The 18,697-nt window shown below is 45.0% G+C and overlaps 1 protein-coding gene across 5 annotated transcripts in view; it reads left to right on the top strand.

The window, feature by feature from the left end:
- Positions 1–18,697, top strand: part of IKBKE (inhibitor of nuclear factor kappa B kinase subunit epsilon) — a 98,453-nt gene that overhangs the window by 44,385 nt on the left and 35,371 nt on the right. For 4 of the 5 annotated variants that reach the window (XM_040423954.1, XM_040423955.1, XM_040423956.1 and 1 more), the window contains 6 exons: positions 1,141–1,320; positions 1,451–1,647; positions 2,122–2,186; positions 3,843–3,934; positions 12,877–12,978; positions 13,276–13,342. In XM_040423954.1, the coding sequence (XP_040279888.1) occupies positions 1,141–1,320; positions 1,451–1,647; positions 2,122–2,186; positions 3,843–3,934; positions 12,877–12,978; positions 13,276–13,342 (703 nt within the window). The remainder of the gene's footprint in view (positions 1–1,140; positions 1,321–1,450; positions 1,648–2,121; positions 2,187–3,842; positions 3,935–12,876; positions 12,979–13,275; positions 13,343–18,697) is intronic. The other variant, XM_040423958.1, reaches the window with a different exon arrangement.

Raw genomic sequence — 18,697 nt, 5'->3', positions numbered from 1 at the left:
ACTCCCATTTCTTCTTGTTGCATGTTGAAGCTCTACTTGGAACCTTGTTAAGATCCAGCCATGCTAAATATGATTTTTTTTGCCATTTTTCAAGTGGTCTTAAACTTTTGATCAGGACTGTGTATATATATATATATATATATATATATATATAAATATATATATAAATATATATATATATATATATATATCCACAAGGTGTGAACACTGTCCAAGTCTATGCAATGCAGGTGTAACTGTCCTCCTCCTTAGGACTGTTAGTATAGACCAGTGATGGCTAGGACAGGTGGCTTGCGATTATTTGAAATCTTTCCAGGTGAACCCCTTTAAACATTATAGTGTGGTGTATCGAATAAGGAAGAATTATAAAGTGTAAGTAACTCTACCCTTATTCACATACTCTGTGATCTTCTTAAATGTCTTGAGTCTGGCCAAATCTTCTCATTATGTTGAAAACAATAAGGGGCATTTACTAATGTCTTCACGCCACAATAGTGTAGTAAAAAAGTTGCAAATTATAGCTCATTCCTTATAGTAAGAGGTTACAGCCAGCTCACCTTCCGATCCTGTGTGATGGTGCACGGGGCGGACACAAGCCAGTCCAATAGTAGATGCACGATGAAAGAAATGCTCCAGCACCAGAAGGACGTAATGAAAAAATTCCCGGTCTTTATTCAAATTACCAGCATATCGGTGCATACAGCGACAGTGACACAATGACCCACTTGTCCCCACGATCTACGCGTTTCGGACGATGTTGTCCTTAGTCATGATCTATGTGTGCAATAATTTGCAACTTTTTAGGATTCTCACCACTTTTCTAAAAGTGCTCACTGGATTTACTATAACGTACAACAGAAACTGGCAGAAGATATAGCTGAAGTATACGCCTGCCCCTGGCTGTTGTAGACTTAAGTTTCTGGTTCACGGACTGCCAGAGATGCACATAATTTATTAAGAGGCAGATGACCTCAGTCTGGCTCAGAGGGACCCAGACTGGCGTATGGAAACACCAGTCTTGACAAATGTCCCTCAATTTACTCCATCCCTAGTGCTCATCTTCCTGACGTGCACTTCTGCATCCACTATGCCCTGATTTGACAAACACTACTGGTCAACACAGTCTTTATTTGTTCACAGCGGATTGAGGACACAGTCGAAAGCCATTCTTGCAAATATCCTTGAAGCTGACCAGGAGAAATGCTGGGGCTTTGATCAGTTTTTTGCCGAGACCAACAACATTCTAGAGAGGATGGTCATCTACGTGTTCTCCTTGCCACAAGCCAGAATGCACAAGATTTATATACATCATTATAACTCGTAAGTCGTGTATACATTCAGCTGTGAAATCCGCCATTTATAAAATTTATATACATTCACAGTAATTATAAAGGAAATATCTGTCTTTGTTAAATCCATTTTTTTTGTTGAATTTTTTTTCTTACAACAGAGTGGCTATCTATATGGAAATGGTGGCCAAACAAACTGGAATTGCGCCAGAAAGACAGACTTATTTCTATGAAGGCCATCTGTACCCAGTCAATCCAACCTTACAAGTTCACCATCTTCCGAAGACAGCAGAACAATATCAGTTCATATTAATTGGTGGTGAGAGTGAAGGACCAATGGGAGTCATTTACAAAGACCGTAAGTTGAGCATGCTTCTAGTAGCCACGGAACCGGCTTCTGTCTTTCTCCTTGTATAAAGTTGCCAAAACATGCAAATAAGATTGATGTCAGTGGATTGGATCAGCTCACACAAAGTGGCTATCATCCATACCAGGGTTCCTCAACTCCAGTCCTCAGGACCCACCTGACGGTCATGTTTTCTGGATTTCCTTAGTATTGAGAAGGTGATATAATTAGTGTCAGTGCATCAGGACTTACCTCAGGTATTCATTCTGTGGGATATTCTCAAATCATGACTGGTAGGTGGACCCTAATGAATAGAGTTAAGGAACACTGTATATCTATACATTCAAAACCATGCCCACCACATTCCACCACCTCTATGTGGCACCATATCCCTGTTGATAAAATTGACATCAGGTACTAGTGATTTTTCTATTGGAGACTATATTACACCAATTGATATACTTTACTTATTTCCATTCTTTCCAGCTGCATTTGACTTTCCCAGGTTTCTGCCCTCTGTCGATGTTCCTGTTGACTGTTCTGTTGCAAAAGTAAGTAATAATGTTTTGCCTCCTTATTATTTAAGTACATTAGGATAGACATTAATAACGTGGATCTGGCAGTTCTATGCAAATATATATGTATATATTTAAGATGTCAATTTTCATTTATGTATAGCCTAGTTTTCACCATGCTGATGGAATAAAGTAATCCACATTTACACTACAGTGTATATAGACAGGGGTGCACCTAGCCTTTCTGCTGCCTGAGGCGAAAACTGAAATGGTGGCCCTCCCTCCCCAAAGCCAATTTTTTTTACCTAACCCCTACCCTTTAGCCCATGGCCCTTCGGCTGCCCCTTTCTTGCCCCTACCTGTTTCGCGGGCATAAGGTGTGTTACACTGAGGCACCTTTGACAATCATTAGATGCAATGTTGTGCAACACATGTTGCCATGTAAGGGTGGGTTCACATCAGCATTATGTATTCCGTTATGGCTTTCCGTTATAACAGAAAATAACGGAATCCATAAGACGGAAGTCAAAACGGAAGCCTTTAAGAGGCATTCTGTTTTAACCTGTTATAATAGAAGTCTATGGGAACCATAACGAATCCATCTGGTTCCTGTTATGCAAGACGGAAAACAAAGTCCTGTCAACAGGACTTTTTTTGTCCGTTCTGCATAACGGGAACCAGACGGATCCGTTATGATTCCTATAGACTTCTATTATGACGGAAAAAAAAACTGAATGCCTTTTAAAGACTTCTCTTTTGCATTTCGTCATAATACAAGTCTATGGGAAATATAACGGATCCGTCCTGGTTTCCGTTATGCAGGACATAGACTTGTATTATGAAGGATGAAAACGAAATGCCTCTTATAGGCTTCCGTTTTGACTTCCGTCTTATGGATTCCGTTATTTTCCATTATAACCATGTTATAACGGAAAGCCATAACGGAATACATAAAGCTAATGTGAACCCACCCTAACCCAACTTAATAAATCCATATGTGACCAATGCCCTCTAGTGGCAGCAGAAAGAATTTTATCACTTAACCCTAGCTTCTCATGCATAGCTGAGAGGGGAGCTTGTACGTGCTAGAAACACTATCTGCAATTACAGCATCATTAGCAAACAAGTAGAAAGGAAACAGTCAGAAGGTAACACTACCTTTCTCTCCTACAATAAGTTAAAAGTATATTTGGAAAGTGAAGCAAGCACTCAGCCTTTGGACTCATGCAAATGACCTCGCTGTGTTTTGCGGTACGCAAATTGCAGAGACGCAAAACGCGGATGCTGGCCGTGTGCATTCCACAATTTGGGTAACGGAACGGGTCCGCCCATAATAGAAATACCTATTATTGTCCGGAAAAAAGGACAAGAATAGGACATGTTCTATTTTTTGTTTTGCTGGTCCACGTAACCGAGTAATACCCCGTGTGCTGTCCACATCTTTTGCGGCCCCATTGAAGTCGTAAAAAAGAGGCAGCAAGAAAGAGGGCTCAGATGCGGCCCCAGACAACGGTCGTGTGCTTGAGACCTTCTTGGCACAAAGAAGAGGGGGAACTTCTATTTTTCTAGAATCCCAATTGACTTATGCATAGATTTGTATATGCCCTCCCTAAGGGGACAATTGTTCAGTAATGTGCGAGGATTCTCTGCGCAACCTAAAAATTTCAGTAACAAATGTGTGCACCATTGCAGAATGTTGTCAGTGCTGTTTACCAGACGTTGCGAGTGACGGAGTCGCTGTTGACATGTCAAGAATTTATACTCCGAGGAACATATTGGCTTATGTAAGTGATACTGATATCATACTTTCCAGATACGTTAGCTATCATTCCATTGCACAAAAAATAAAGTATTTCAAAATAAGTGTAAAAATAATTAATTTCTTATATTTTAGGCCATGTTCAATATAGTGAAATTCAGCTAGTGTTGTGTTCAGTTTTACTCTTAGTTGAAAGCTGGATGTAAAATGAAAAGGGAAACCTTATTTTATAAAGTAGTAACGAATCGATTTTCCCTAAATGGCGGTAAAAAAAAATAAAAAAAATCATACTTGCCTCCTCCGTTTGAGAGCCAGCCGCCGCCATCTCGATTGAAGATCTCGCACAAAATCCCTTGCTCGGTGAGGTATGATGTCAACATGCCGGCTAATGTGATGACGATTTCGCGCTAGATCTTCAATCAAGATGGCGGCAGCTGGCTCTTCGGGATCAAATGGATGCCGGTAAGTATGATTTTATTCATATTGTTTTTATATTATTACTGTCAGCTGCTCCAATCAGAGATGAACGCAGCATCTGAGGGGGTACTATGACGGGGAGCGGCACAATCGCCACTCACTGTCATTGCACCCACTACTGTAAAATTGGGCAAAGCAGCCGAATCCGATTTTTGAATACCTCGCTCCTCTCTAAAAGGGATCTTTAAAGGGAACTTGTCACCATGAAAATGTAGTGCAATCTGCAGCATGTAATAGAGCAGGAGGAGCTGAGCAGATTGATATATAGCTTTAGGATCCATTCACACAAGTGTTTTGCGGTCCACAAGTTGCAGATCTGCAAAACACGAGTGCCGGCTGTATGCGTTCTGCATTTTGCGGAACGCACGCGGCCAGCCCTATGATAGAAATGCCTATTCTGGTCCACGATTGCGGACAAAAATAGGACTTGGCTATCTTTTTTTGCGGGGCCGTGGAATGGAACTACAGAAGCGCACAGCAGACGGTGTGCCGTTCTGCAAATTTGTGGAACAGATACGGACCCAGAAATACAGTCGTGTGAATGGACCCATATGGGAAAAGATTCAGTAAAATCTCAGTAAAGATTAGGTAAAGACTCAGTAAAGTGAAGATAATTTAAATCTCTGCTGTTTTTATGCTTCGGCGTAATTGGGCGGTCCTATTCAGTGATTGACAGCTAAGTTTACATGACTAAAAAAATTTAGTTGGCTGTCAATCAATAAATAGGACTCCTAAGTATAGAAATAAATAAATTACGGACGCTTACATATTAACTTTTTCATTTTGATAGGGGTTAGAGCCATCTTTTCTCATATAGAGAGATACAAATGAACAGCTTTCCGTCACAGTAATAGTCATTGATGATAAAATGCCGTATATATGGTGTGGGGATTCGCTCTGGTAGTCAGGACTAGTGGATGCAGCAGAGAGGCAAAGTACACAGTTCTTGAATTAACCGCAGTGTTTATTCACATATTGGTGCATAACAAAATGCAGATAAGATGTATCACAAAAAGCAGGTGGCTTGGTGTTTGTTCACACACAAGGAAAGTCCATAAACAATAAAAGTCACCTTTTCTCCTGGGTGTTAATTCACACCCTGTTAGCTGTTCAGCCTCATCAAGTCCATAGGCAGCCTGTTCGCCTTTAGAGGAGCCTGAGTACTGCAGCCCGGCTCAAACCTAAAATCCCAGAACAGCCCTCAGTTCACAGCACACAGACTCCTGAGCTCCACTGTCAGAGGGAGGTAAATTTACACACCTGGCAGCAGTGGCGTCTCTAGCTTTCAAATTTTGGGGGGGCACACTGGGGGCCAGGACAAAAGTAGGGGGGGCAGCTATAACAACGATACATTTACACAAGTACGCTTAGAAATGCTGCAATACTTTACCCAATACCTAAAACCGCAACAGGGGAGAAAAGTCCAGCTGTCTGTGGATGACACTTTTATAGAGAGGGGGATCTGTGGATGACACTGCTATGGGGGGGATCTGTGGATGCCACATACCGTATATAGCATCTTATGCTATATGTGTCATCCACAGATCCACCCCATGACAGTGTCATCCCCATTTCCCCCTCCATAACAGTGTCATCCACAGATCTCCCTCCCCGCCTCTCACAGGAGTGTACAAATATAAAATAAAATAAACATATTTCACATGAAAACTTACAGTTACTTGGCTTGGCCCTTGGGGATCTCGGACGCCACTTCAACACTTTGGCCGGGGGCTCGGCGGAGCTGATGTTGTGCTTTATCCTAATGAGAAAGATTTCATAATAAGGATTTGGAGAAGGGGCAGAGGGATAGCAGAGAGGCTGGTGCTGCTAGGGGGTCATACCATGGGGGAGTAATAAAGCCCCCCCCTAGTAGAAATAATTCTCTTTATAATGTGCAAAACATACCCCCTTATGCCCCCAGTTGAGCTAATGTCCCCCATAATGTGCCAGTATAAAATACTCCTATATAGTGCCCCAGTAAATGCCTCCATAGTGCTCCTCTCCCCCCTTCCTGCTAGTGCCCCCCATAATGTACCAGTATAAAATGCCCCATATATCGTGCCCCAGTAGATGCCCTCAGTGTCCCCCATAATTTGCAAGTATAAAATACCCCTTCTTAGTGTCCCCCGTAGATGACTCCATAGTACTCCTGTCTCCCCTTCTCTATAGTACCCACCATAATGTGTCCCAGTATAAAATGCTACTGTACAGAGCCCCCCATATAAAACACCCCTTCTTTGTGGCCTCAGTAGATGCCCCTATAGTGCCCACCAATAATGTGCCAGTAATAAGTGCCCCCCAATGTGCCAGTAATAAGCCCCCATCACGTGCCAGTAACAAGAGCCCCCATCACGTGCCAGTAATAAGCCCCCCCATTACGTGCTAGTAATAAGCCCCCCATCATGTGCCAGTATTAAGCCCCCCATCACGTGCCAGTATTAAGCCCCCCATCACGGGCCAGTAATAAGCCCCCCATCACGTGCCAGTAATAAGCCCCCATCACGTGCCAGTAATAAGCCCCCCATCACGTGCCAGTAATAAGCCCCCCATCACGTGCCAGTAATAAGCCTCCCATCACGTGCCAGTAATAAGCCCCCCATCACGTGCCAGTAATAAGCCCCCCATCACGTGCCAGTAATAAGCCCCCCATTACGTGCCAGTATTAAGCCCCCCCCATCATGTGCCAGTATTAAGCCCCCATCATGTGCCAGTATTAAGCCCCCCATCATGTGCCAGTATTAAGCCCCCCATCATGTGGCAGTATTAAGTCGTCGTCCCCATCATGTGGCAGTATTAAGTCCCCCCCATCATGTGGCAGTATTAAGTCCCCCCCCATCATGTGGCAGTATTAAGTCCCCCCCCATCATGTGGCAGTATTAAGTCCCCCCCATCATGTGGCAGTATTAAGTCCCCCCCCCATCATGTGGCAGTATTAAGTCCCCCCCATCATGTGGCAGTATTAAGTCCCCCCCCATCATGTGGCAGTATTAAGTCCCCCCCCCATCATGTGGCAGTATTAAGTCCCCCCATCATGTGGCAGTATTAAGTCCCCCCATTGTAATAAGCCCCCCCCATTGTAATAAGCCCCCCCATTGTAATAAGCCCCCCATTGTAATAAGCCCCCCCATTGTAATAAGCCCCCCCATTGTAATAAGCCCCCCCATTGTAATAAGCCCCCCATTGTAATAAGCCCCCCCAATGTGCCAGTAGCACTATTGTAAAAAAAATAAAAATAAAACACTTATACTTACCTCAGTGTCAGCGATGCGATGCAGACTCTTCCTGTGTCCCGCGCTGTAAGGCTCAGGCGGAGCGATGACGTCATCACTCCGCCTGCGCCGGCCTCTGATAGGCTGCCGGCCTAGTGCCTGCAGCCTATCAGAGGAAGGGGAAGGGACACGCCTCTCCCTCCCCTGCACCTCCGCTGGCACAGGCACAGATTACAATGGAGATGAGCGCAATGGAAGCGCTCATCTCCCTGTGCCCGGCGGCGGCGGCTCACTTAGGGAGGGGGGGGGGCATTTTAGTTGGGGGGGCACAGCATGATGTAGGGGGGGCCGTGGCCCCCTCTGGCCCCCCCCTGGCAACGCCACTGCCTGGCAGTGCTGGCTGTTTTTTTTGCCTGGCAAAACCTGGCCTGGAATATGGGGAGTAGACACCCACCCAGCACTTTGACTACTCCCAGTAAGAGCCGTCCCGGATCAGCTATAGCAACCATGCTAAATCTTTAGGTGTCAATTAGCAATAGCTGCTACTGACACATAAAATACCGGCTCTTACTTCACCGAGGCCAGGAACCTCGGTGACACATACATTCCATCCACGATGATTCCAGGTACCTTCTTACAATGGATTTATGCCGATTCCATTGAGCACAGTTATAAGCTTCCTAGCATCACCTAGTGCTGCAGGCAGCCAAAATTGTTTCATGTTTCCTCTATAGGTATGTAAAGAGAAACAGGTGATTTGGAGCCTTTAACAGGGGACAATAAGGCCTCATGCACACGACCGTTTTTTTTTACGGTCCGCAAAAACGGGGTCCGTAGGTCCGTGATCCGTGACCGTTTTTTCGTCCGTGGGTTTTCCTTGATTTTTGGAGGATCCACAGACATGAAAAAAAAGTCGTTTTGGTGTCCGCCTGGCCGTGCGGAGCCAAACGGATCCGTTCTGAATTACAATGCAAGTCAATGGGGACGGATCCGTTTGACGTTGACACAATATGGTGCAATTTCAAACGGATCCGTCCCCCATTGACTTTCAATGTAAAGTCAGGAGTTAATATACCATAGGATCGGAGTTTTCTCCAATCCGATGGTATATTTTAACTTGAAGCGTCCCCATCACCATGGGAACGCCTCTATGTTAGAATATACTGTCGGATATGAGTTAGATCGTGAAACTCAAATCCGACAGTATATTCTAACACAGAGGCGTTCCCATGGTGATGGGGACGCTTCAGGTTAGAATATACTAAAATAACTGTGTACATGACTGCCCCCTGCTGCCTGGCAGGTGCTGCCAGGCAGCAGGGTCAGACCACCCCCCCCTGTTTTTAGCTCATTGGTGGCCAGTGCGGCCGGCCCCTTCCCTCCCCTATAGTTAACTCATTGGTGGCCAGTGGGCCCCCCCTCCCTCCCCTGTAGTTAACTCGTTGGTGGCCAGTGGGCCCCCCCTCCCTCCCCTGTAGTTAACTCTTTGTTGTCCAGTGCGGTTGGCCCCCCTCCCTCTCCTGTAGTTAACTCGTTGGTGGCCAGTGGGCCCTCCCCCCTCCCTCCCCCTCCTAATTAAAATCTCCCCCGCTATCATTGGTAGCAGCAGAGAAAACCGATCGGAGGGGGATCCGATCGGTAACCATGGCAACCAGGACGCTACTGCAGTCCCGGTTGCCATGGTTACTTAGCAATTTGTAGAAGCATTATACTTACCTGCGAGCTGCGATGTCTCCGTGTCCGGCCGGGAGCTCCTCCTACTGGTAAGTGACAGGTCTGTGCGGCGCATTGCTTAATGATCTGTCACTTACCAGTAGGAGGAGCTCCCGGCCGGACACGGAGACATCGCAACTCGCAGGTAAGTATAATGCTTCTACAAATTGCTAAGTAACCATGGCAACCGGGACTGCAGTAGCGTCCTGGTTGCCATGGTTACCAATCGGAGCCCCAGCGATTAAACTGGGACTCCAATCGGTACTCTCCGCTGCCACCAATGATAGGGGGGGAGATTTTAATTAGGAGGGGGAGGGAGGGGGGAGGGCCCACTGGCCACCAACGAGTTAACTACAGGGGAGGGAGGGGGGGCCGTCCGCACTGGACAATAAAGAGTTAACTACAGGGGAGGGAGGGGGGGCCTACTGGCCACCAACGAGTTAACTACAGGGGAGGGAGGGGGGCTGGCCGCACTGGACAACAAAGAGTTAACTACAGGGGAGGGAGGGGGGGCTGGCCGCACTGGACAACAAAGAGTTAACTACAGGGGAGGGAGGGGGAGCCGGCCGCACTGGACAACAAAAAGTTAACTACAGGGGAGGGAGGGGGGGCCGGCCGCACTGGACAACAAAGAGTTAACTACAGGGGAGGGAGGGGGGCCCACTGGCTACCAATGTGTTAACTACAGGGGGGGGCTGTCCCCTGCTGCCTGGCAGCACCTGCCAGGCAGCAGGGGGCAGTCATGTACACAGTTCTTTTAGTATATTCTAACCTGAAGCGTCCCCATCACCATGGGAACGCCTCTGTGTTAGAATATACTGTCGGATTTGAGTTTTCACGAAGTGAAAACTCAGCTCTGAAAATGATTTTATGCAGACGGATCCGTCTGTATGAAAGTAACCTATGGCCACGGATCACGGACACGGATGCCAATCTTGTGTGCATCCGTGTTCTTTCATGGACCCATTGACTTGAATGGGTCCGTGAACCGTTGGCCGTGAAAAAAATAGGACAGGTCATATTTTTTTCACGGCCAGGAAACACGGGTCACGGATGCGGCTGCAAAACGGTGCATTTTCCGATTTTTCCACGGACCCATTGAAAGTCAATGGGTCCGTGAAAAAAAACGGAAAACGGCACAACGGCCACGGGTGCACACAACGGTCGTGTGCATGAGGCCTAAGGCAGATTTTCTGCAAGTAGGGATGATTGATTACAGCATGTGGTCTATAAAATTCTTTGACATACATTAAGCATGTAGTGAAGTGTACAGCATGCCACTATATGAACACCAAACCTTTTTATCTTTGCTGTCTCAATTTTACAAGCTTTGGTCATACTCAAACCATGAGATATGGACAACCAATTTTGAAGGGCACAGAAAATAAATGTAAAGGGGTGTTACGTTGCAGATAGGATATTTCTTATCATAGTGTCATTAGCATAGGATGAGTGAATATGCTGCACTGTGTGTGCTATATTACAAAGCATAGACCTTTCTGTATCAGTTTCATTCAATTTGGTACCGTAATACAATTGAAAACCACAAAGATGTCTCCATTGCAAGGAGATACACAGATCTCATTGAGCCTAATAGCAAAACTTAGTATGAGCCCCTACTCCCCATTCATTTTTTCAATGTGTGTGTGTGTGTCAAGCACTCCCAGGCAAAGCACCAGTCGCCCCAGCCTCATCAACTTTAGCGAACGTCTATGCCTGAAAAAGTGGAAGAGATGAAAAAATATGGCATTTATTCTGAATAACATATTTCTCAATGTATTTACACCAGAAAACTGACAAAAATACATTGAAAAGTCTCCTGCTTCAGTTTACATAATATATTACAAAACTGGCTAGAGGGTGCTCAGAACACACAAATGTATACGGTTACCACTGTCTGCAATGGAAGCTGTAATCTCTTTGCACTGAGCTCCTCCTAGTGGTGGTAGTGTTTTAATGTCAGAAACAGAAGGAGGAGTTTGGCGCCAGACACTTCCGCCCCCAGGCCTTGTATCAGTGGTGTGTCTTGCCTCCATGGAAGGTATGCCACTGCTCAAATGTTTTCTAATACAGTAAATGCATCTGTTGTTTATGAATAAGCCTACCCTCATACATATTTTTTCAATCTGATGGGTTTCTTCCTCATAGTCTACTTTAACATCTGCAGCCGGCTGTTCCAGCAGAGAATGCCGGGAATTGTCCAGACAAAAAACGCTGTGTGCACCAGTTTTGACCCAGCAGTTTCTCAGCATTATAGTCAACGGGGTCTGGAGGGCAGGCAGCATCCAACAGTGCCGAATCCCGAGAACTACAGCATGCTTTTCTCTGCCGGAGAGCTTTACCGCAGATGTGAAACTAACCTTAGCTGATATGGAACGTAAAAGAGGTTAAAAGTGAAACATAGAAAGAGAGCCAAATTGAGATGGTCAAGGCTCTAGCTTTTAAAGGGCACGTGTCTTTAGAAAATGACATTTTTGAAATCATCTTTTTATTTTAAAATATTTTTAAAGAATTCTTGGTGGTTACTTTAAATTTCCCATGTCACTATATAAAAAAATAAAAATAAAAAATCCTGTAGTTTCCGTACTAGTCACTAAATCTAATAATAGGCACCACTTCTCGGTCAGTCACTTTATGGAAGTTATCTCGTTATCACAGGCAGGATTAGAATGACCGCTATCACCTATAAATAGGTAACACAGGATCCACAATACGTGAATGTAAAGGCTTATCTTCTTCCTCCTGACCTCTGCACAGGTCACAGAGCATGCCTATAGGTTAGAAAAAGTGTGTCACTATCTGTTTTTAACTAGCAGAAAAAAATGTTGGTGACACATCCTCTTTAGAGAGGACCTGTCACCTCTCCTGACTTGTCTGTTGTAGTAACTACCGGCATTCCCCATGCAATAACAATTATGGAGCCTCTATTCTTATGGCTCTATGTTGTGCCATTCCTCTGTTATTTCCACTAAAATTTTATAATTTTATGAATGAACTATCAGCAGATTGTAGTAAAGGGACCAGTCGGGACGATGTCCCTGCACAGTGTAACACCAGCGCACTGATTGGACAGAGTCAGACACACCCACTACTGGTAACACCCAGCGGTACCTTTACTGCAGACTGCTGGTAATTTATTTGTAAACTACTAGCAGGAATAATAAAGGAATGGCACAACATAGAGTCCTAGGAATAGATGTTCCAGAATTGTTATCACATGAGAAATGCAAGTAGTTACTAAAACAGACATGTCAGTAGAGGTGATGGGACCTCTTTAAGCCATTTTCCTGGCCATCTGCCACGTGGACGTCCCCTTACAATATTGCATGCATTGTACACTTTAAACAGTAACAGCAGGAGTTAAAATGCACCACTGAACTACAGGAAAAAGAAGCCTCTGTGTCCAATCATCCTGCTGCCATATCTGCATCTGACATCATACAGGGGCATAAAGTATATTAAATACTAGTTATTGATTATTAGAAAAGCTATACATGATTATTTTTCCTTATCATATGGATTTTCTGCATTAATGTGACTATGTGCAGCATTACTCGTCTCTTTACAGTGAGAATCTGAAAGCAGAATGCCGCAGGATGGCGGAGAAGAAATCAGCCGTGATGTCATACTATAACTGCATGTGCAGCATTAACAGCAGAAGCACCAGACTGTAAGGACGCAATGCTGTGCAGGTTTTCTTCTAAACTGTCTGAGCTGGCAGCACTATACAACAGGCCAGTACCATTGACACCAGTGCCATATAGTTATTAATGCTACAGATTACATAATCCGTAGCACATTAATTCAGAGGTAAAACATTTTCATTTTTTCACATTATTAATTCATCCCTAAAAGAAATATAGAATGTAAACACACACTTGGAGACAAAGCACACGTACTGTACTTGTTTCACTTTACAGAGAATCCAATAAATGAAAGTAATCTTATTCCAATTTCTTTTTTACAGATACAATGCTGCCTATAAAGAATCTGACAAGCAGGATCAAGGGCATTGTCAGAAGAAGCTACAGTTAGTAAGTTTACTTTTTTTATAGAATCTATTTCTAATATTTCCACTGGTGCCTTGATGGAAAAACTAAGCATGGACAGATATACCTACTAATCATGGGTAGAGCAACCTCTGAACAATTAGGACAGTGTCCAAGGGCTCATGATCACTGCATAAAACAACTAGATGCTAGTGATAAGTGTCTTTTAAATGTTATTTATTGCCCAAAACAATGTAAATGGCTAGAGCAATGGCCAGCAACCTTCGGCACTCCAGATGTGGTGAAACTATGACTCCCAGCATGCTCTATTCACTTCTATGGGAGTTATGAAAACAGCTAAGCAAGTGTGCATGCTGGGAGTTGTAGTTTTACCACAGCTGGAGTGACGAAGGTTTCTGATTCCTGGACTAGAGTGACTTGTAAGAGATTCTTGCCCTTTAACACTCAAGACCTAGAGTCGAGATTAAGGATGAGCGAACCAGTTCGGACCCAATGGCGAGTAGGAATGGGAAGGAAGAAGGGGTCTCGCATGACCCTGAGAGGAAGTCGGGGGAGGGTGGGGGCTGCAGCAGGCAGGGAGGTCCCAAGCAGAACGCTATTCTGTGCTGGGCAGTAAATGAGGGTGGTTGGATCTTAAAGTCTCTGCCAGGAAAATGATCGTAGGGAGTCAGGGACAGTGAAAACTCAATCAGGAACAGACAGAAATCAATCAAGCTTGTATTCTATTGCCAGGGAGAGTGAAGAGAAAATCTAGGATTACGAAGAAGAATTGTGTGTGTAGAATAGGGGCAAGCAGGGGAGCTGACACCCAGGGAGAGAAAAGACATGACCTTTTGCCACCTAGCAGAACTGTAGCTGCTGCAGTACAGACCTCAAAATCAGCTACCTGCTAGGAAATATTTTCATTTCCCCATCAAACCTCAATCCTCCGTTTCCATTTATTCAGTTTCCACACAGTTGCAATGTAATTTTTTTTTTTTTTTTTGGGGCTCAATTTACACTCACCTAAAGAATTATTAGGAACACCTGTTCTATTTCTCATTAATGCAATTATCTAGTCAACCAATCACATGGCAGTTGCTTCAATGCATTTAGGGGTGTGGTCCTGGTCAAGACAATCTCCTGAACTCCAAACTGAATGTCAGAATGGGAAAGAAAGGTGATTTAAGCAATTTTGAGCGTGGCATGGTTGTTGGTGCCAGACGGGCCGGTCTGAGTATTTCACAATCTGCTCAGTTACTGGGATTTTCACACACAACCATTTCTAGGGTTTACAAAGAATGGTGTGAAAAGGGAAAAACATCCAGTATGCGGCAGTCCTGTGGGCAAAAATGCCTTGTGGATGCTAGAGGTCAGAGGAGAATGGGCCGACTGATTCAAGCTGATAGAAGAGCAACGTTGACTGAAATAACCACTCGTTACAACCGAGGTATGCAGCAAAGCATTTGTGAAGCCACAACACGCACAACCTTGAGGCGGATGGGCTACAACAGCAGAAGACCCCACCGGGTACCACTCATCTCCACTACAAATAGGAAAAAGAGGCTACAATTTGCACGAGCTCACCAAAATTGGACTGTTGAAGACTGGAAAAATGTTGCCTGGTCTGATGAGTCTCGATTTCTGTTGAGACATTCAAATGGTAGAGTCCGAATTTGGCGTAAACAGAATGAGAACATGTATCCATCCTCTGATGGCTACTTCCAGCAGGATAATGCACCATGTCACAAAGCTCGAATCATTTCAAATTGGTTTCTTGAACATGACAATGAGTTCACTGTACTAAAATGGCCCCCACAGTCACCAGATCTCAACCAAATAGAGCATCTTTGGGATGTGGTGGAACGAGAGCTTCGTGCCCTGGATGTGCAACCCTCAAATCTCCATCAACTGCAAGATGCTATCCTATCAATATGGGCCAACATTTCTAAAGAATGCTATCAGCACCTTGTTGAATCAATGCCACGTAGAATTAAGGCAGTTCTGAAGGCAAAAGGGGGTCCAACACCGTATTAGTATGGTGTTCCTAATAATTCTTTAGGTGAGTGTAATTAAACAGCATATATACGTGATTACTGCAGCAATACACAAGGTATAGTAGCAATCTACCTGTGAAAGTGAACGTGAAATTGAGAGTCAAGCCTCAAGCGTCCATTTCCATTTATTCAGTTTCCACATGGTCGAAATTTTATCTTTTGTGACTTGTTCAATTTAATTAAACCAGCATATTGGTGATCAGTAGAGATGAGCGAATTTATGAAAAGTTCTGTTTCAGGTGATTTGCCGAGTTTTACAAAAAAATTCGCTTTGTGACGCGTGCAATGACAGGGAGCTGCGATTGCGCTGCCCCCCATCATTGTACCCCTCAGATGCCGCGTTCATACATGATCGTGGCATCTGAGTGTAAAAACAGTGTGAAATGAACATAAAAAAAAAATGAAATCAAACTTACTGCCTCCATTTGCTTGTGACGGGCCGGCCGCCGCCATCTTGCTTAAAGATCTGGAGCGAAATATCGCACGGTGCGAGATTACGTCATCACACTGTCCGGCATGGTGACGTCATACGTCACCACGCACAGGATTTTGGCTGAGATCTTCAATCAAGATGGTGGCTGGCGGCCCATCACGAGCAAATGTAGGAGCTAAGTATGAATTTTTTAGTTTTTTACACTATTTCAGGTTTAATCAATTTGCTAACACGAAGCACAAGGAAATTCTGCTTCGAGGCGAATCGAATATATACTGAAATTCGGATCGAATTCCACTTTGTGGGATTCGATTTGCTCATCTCTAGTGTTTAGTACACCAGTACACAGGCTAGGGTAACAATTTACCTGGGAGTGTTAATGCGATAAAAAGGTTGAAATTATATATTATTTTGGGACTTGTATATGTGCTGGTTAATTAAATTGAAGGTGATTACTGCATTAATTCACAAGATATAGCAGCAATCTACCTGTGAGTGTTAGTGTGAAACTGGGCGTAAGGCTTGGCCCTTAATCATCGGCTAACGTTCATTTATTTTCCCACTATATCATGCGGCTGGCTCTTTAACTGTTGGGGACCTACAATGAGACTCTCCCATGGGGAAGTAGGAGGAGGTGCTGCCACTTGTGGAGAAGGAAGAGCAGTTGGAGTTGGAGGAGAAAGAGGACGATCATTATAACATTGACACCGCCCATGACACCCAATCGTCTCAGTGGGGGCGGAGGTGAAAAGAACTGGCTCCTTGGGCACGCTAGCAAGAATGGCGACCTGTATGCTCGCTTGCTTACGCAGTGACAGCCGTATTGTTGACATCAAGCAATCTTATGATTACTGGATAGCCATGATTTTAGACCCACACTACCAAGGAAATATGGGGGATTGTTTTCCTTTCGCAGAAAGGGAGGCCAAATTACGTTTTTACCAGGAAACACTGTGTATGCAGCTTGCCGCAGCTTACAGCGATCAGACGCTTGCCGTCACCTGCAAAGACACCTGCTTCCTGCTGCAGCAGCCATTTCAGTCTCCTCAACATGATGGAGCAGTTTTTCCATGTGTTGCACCTTGCTGGAGGTGCCCCATCTTGCCATTGTTTTTGTCTGTCTGCCTATTTTCATGTTCTGTATGGCTGCTGCTGCCACCTGCATCATGCCACTGCTGTCTGTTTACCATCACTTTCTGTTTGGCTGCTGCTTCTGCCTCTATCTTGTCACTAATGCGACCTGCCAACCATCACGTTCTGTACGGCTGCTACTGCCACCTACATCATGCCACTGCTGTCTGTTTACTATCATTTTCTGCCGCCTCCAGCATGCTAATAATGCGACCTGCTAACCATCATATTCTGCACGGCTGCTGCCTCCTTCATGCAACTAATGCAACCTGTCAACCATCACTTTCTTTATGGCTGCTGCTGCCACCTCCGTCATGCCACTAATGCGAACTGCCAACCATCACATTCTGTCCGGCTGCTGCTTCCATCGTGCCACTAATGCGAACCGCCAACCATCACGTTCTGTACGGCTGCTGCTGCCGCCTGCATCATGCCACCTCTGTGACTTGCCTACTATCACATTCTGTACGGCTGCTGCTGCCGCCTCCTCATGCAACTAATGCGACCATCACATTGCAACTAATGCAACCATCACGTTCTGTAAGGCTTCTGCTGCTGCCTGCATCATGCCACCTCTGTGACTTGCCTACCATCACATTCTGTACGGCTGCTGCTGCCGCCTCCTTAATACAACTATTGAGACCTGTCAACCATCATGTTCCTTACGGCTGCTGCTTCCGCCTCCATCATGCCACTGCTGCAACTGGCCTACATTCACGTGCAGTACGCCTGCTGTTTCCATCACCACCTCTAGGACCCGCACCTACAACGAGAACGGAGTGGGGAGAGCTGTGGCTGAAGGACCCCTGCTTCCCGGGGTCTGTGCACCACCAATCGCTGCTCCCTGCTGCTCCCATAGAAGTGAATGTGATCATCAGTAGCATATCTATCATGGAGACAGACCACTTTACTGCTAAGTAGGGAGCCAGAATGTCGCTGCACTACTTCTTCTGTTGCTGACATAAAAACACTGCATTTTCAGGCAGCCACTACTTTGACAGCATTCTTTGCATTCAATGATAACTGTATAAATTTCTATGTACTGAGCTCCTCCTAGTTCTGGTTTCAGGCAGTTTTAGAATACTCGGAATACTCCGACAGCAGACCCAAGCTCCTGTGTCCTATGTATCTATTTGAGATATTCTTCATTAAACCTCACCTCATTCTTTTGTTTTTTTGTGCAGCTGCTTCTAATGTGGTAATCAGCTCTTCTATATATGCAGTGCTGTTTGTCTCACTCACTGCCTGAGCAATAGGTTTACTAGCTTACTAGATACTGCAAAGGTGCTATAATCTGCGTGTCTGCCTGTGTACTGACTTCTGTCTGAATCCCAGATTCTGACCCTCTGCTGCCTGACTTGACCCATACCTTATCACCATACTGACCCTGTGCTGTATGCCCTGACATTTGGACTGTTTCACATATTCTCATGAACTCTGCTTGTCCTAACGGCCTGTTTTGCCTGATCCCTTTGTGTCCTGCACTAGTGTCTCTGACCCCTGTGGGTCATTTGTCAACCACACCAGGACTATTCCAGGAAGTATTGGGCTGGTGGCTCCCCTGAAGTGAATTACAGATCCCTGTATAGGAGTTAAAAGGTGAATACCAGGGGACTGCCAGGATATTGTAACAGCCTTAGGTTTAGCCCAAAGTTAAACTGGATGGTTGACATGAGCACCACCACTTCATTACAGGGGCCCTATGAGGTCTGTGTCACTGCAGTCACTGCCTGTCGCTGCCTATCATTCTGTGATTTTGGGACAGTTAAAAATGTCTAA

Source organism: Bufo bufo, chromosome 3, assembly GCF_905171765.1.
Source record: "Bufo bufo chromosome 3, aBufBuf1.1, whole genome shotgun sequence".
Taxonomy (NCBI): Eukaryota; Metazoa; Chordata; class Amphibia; order Anura; family Bufonidae; genus Bufo; species Bufo bufo.
The sequence above is the reverse complement of the archived record's forward strand: the minus strand, read 5'-3'. Positions and strand labels throughout refer to the sequence as shown.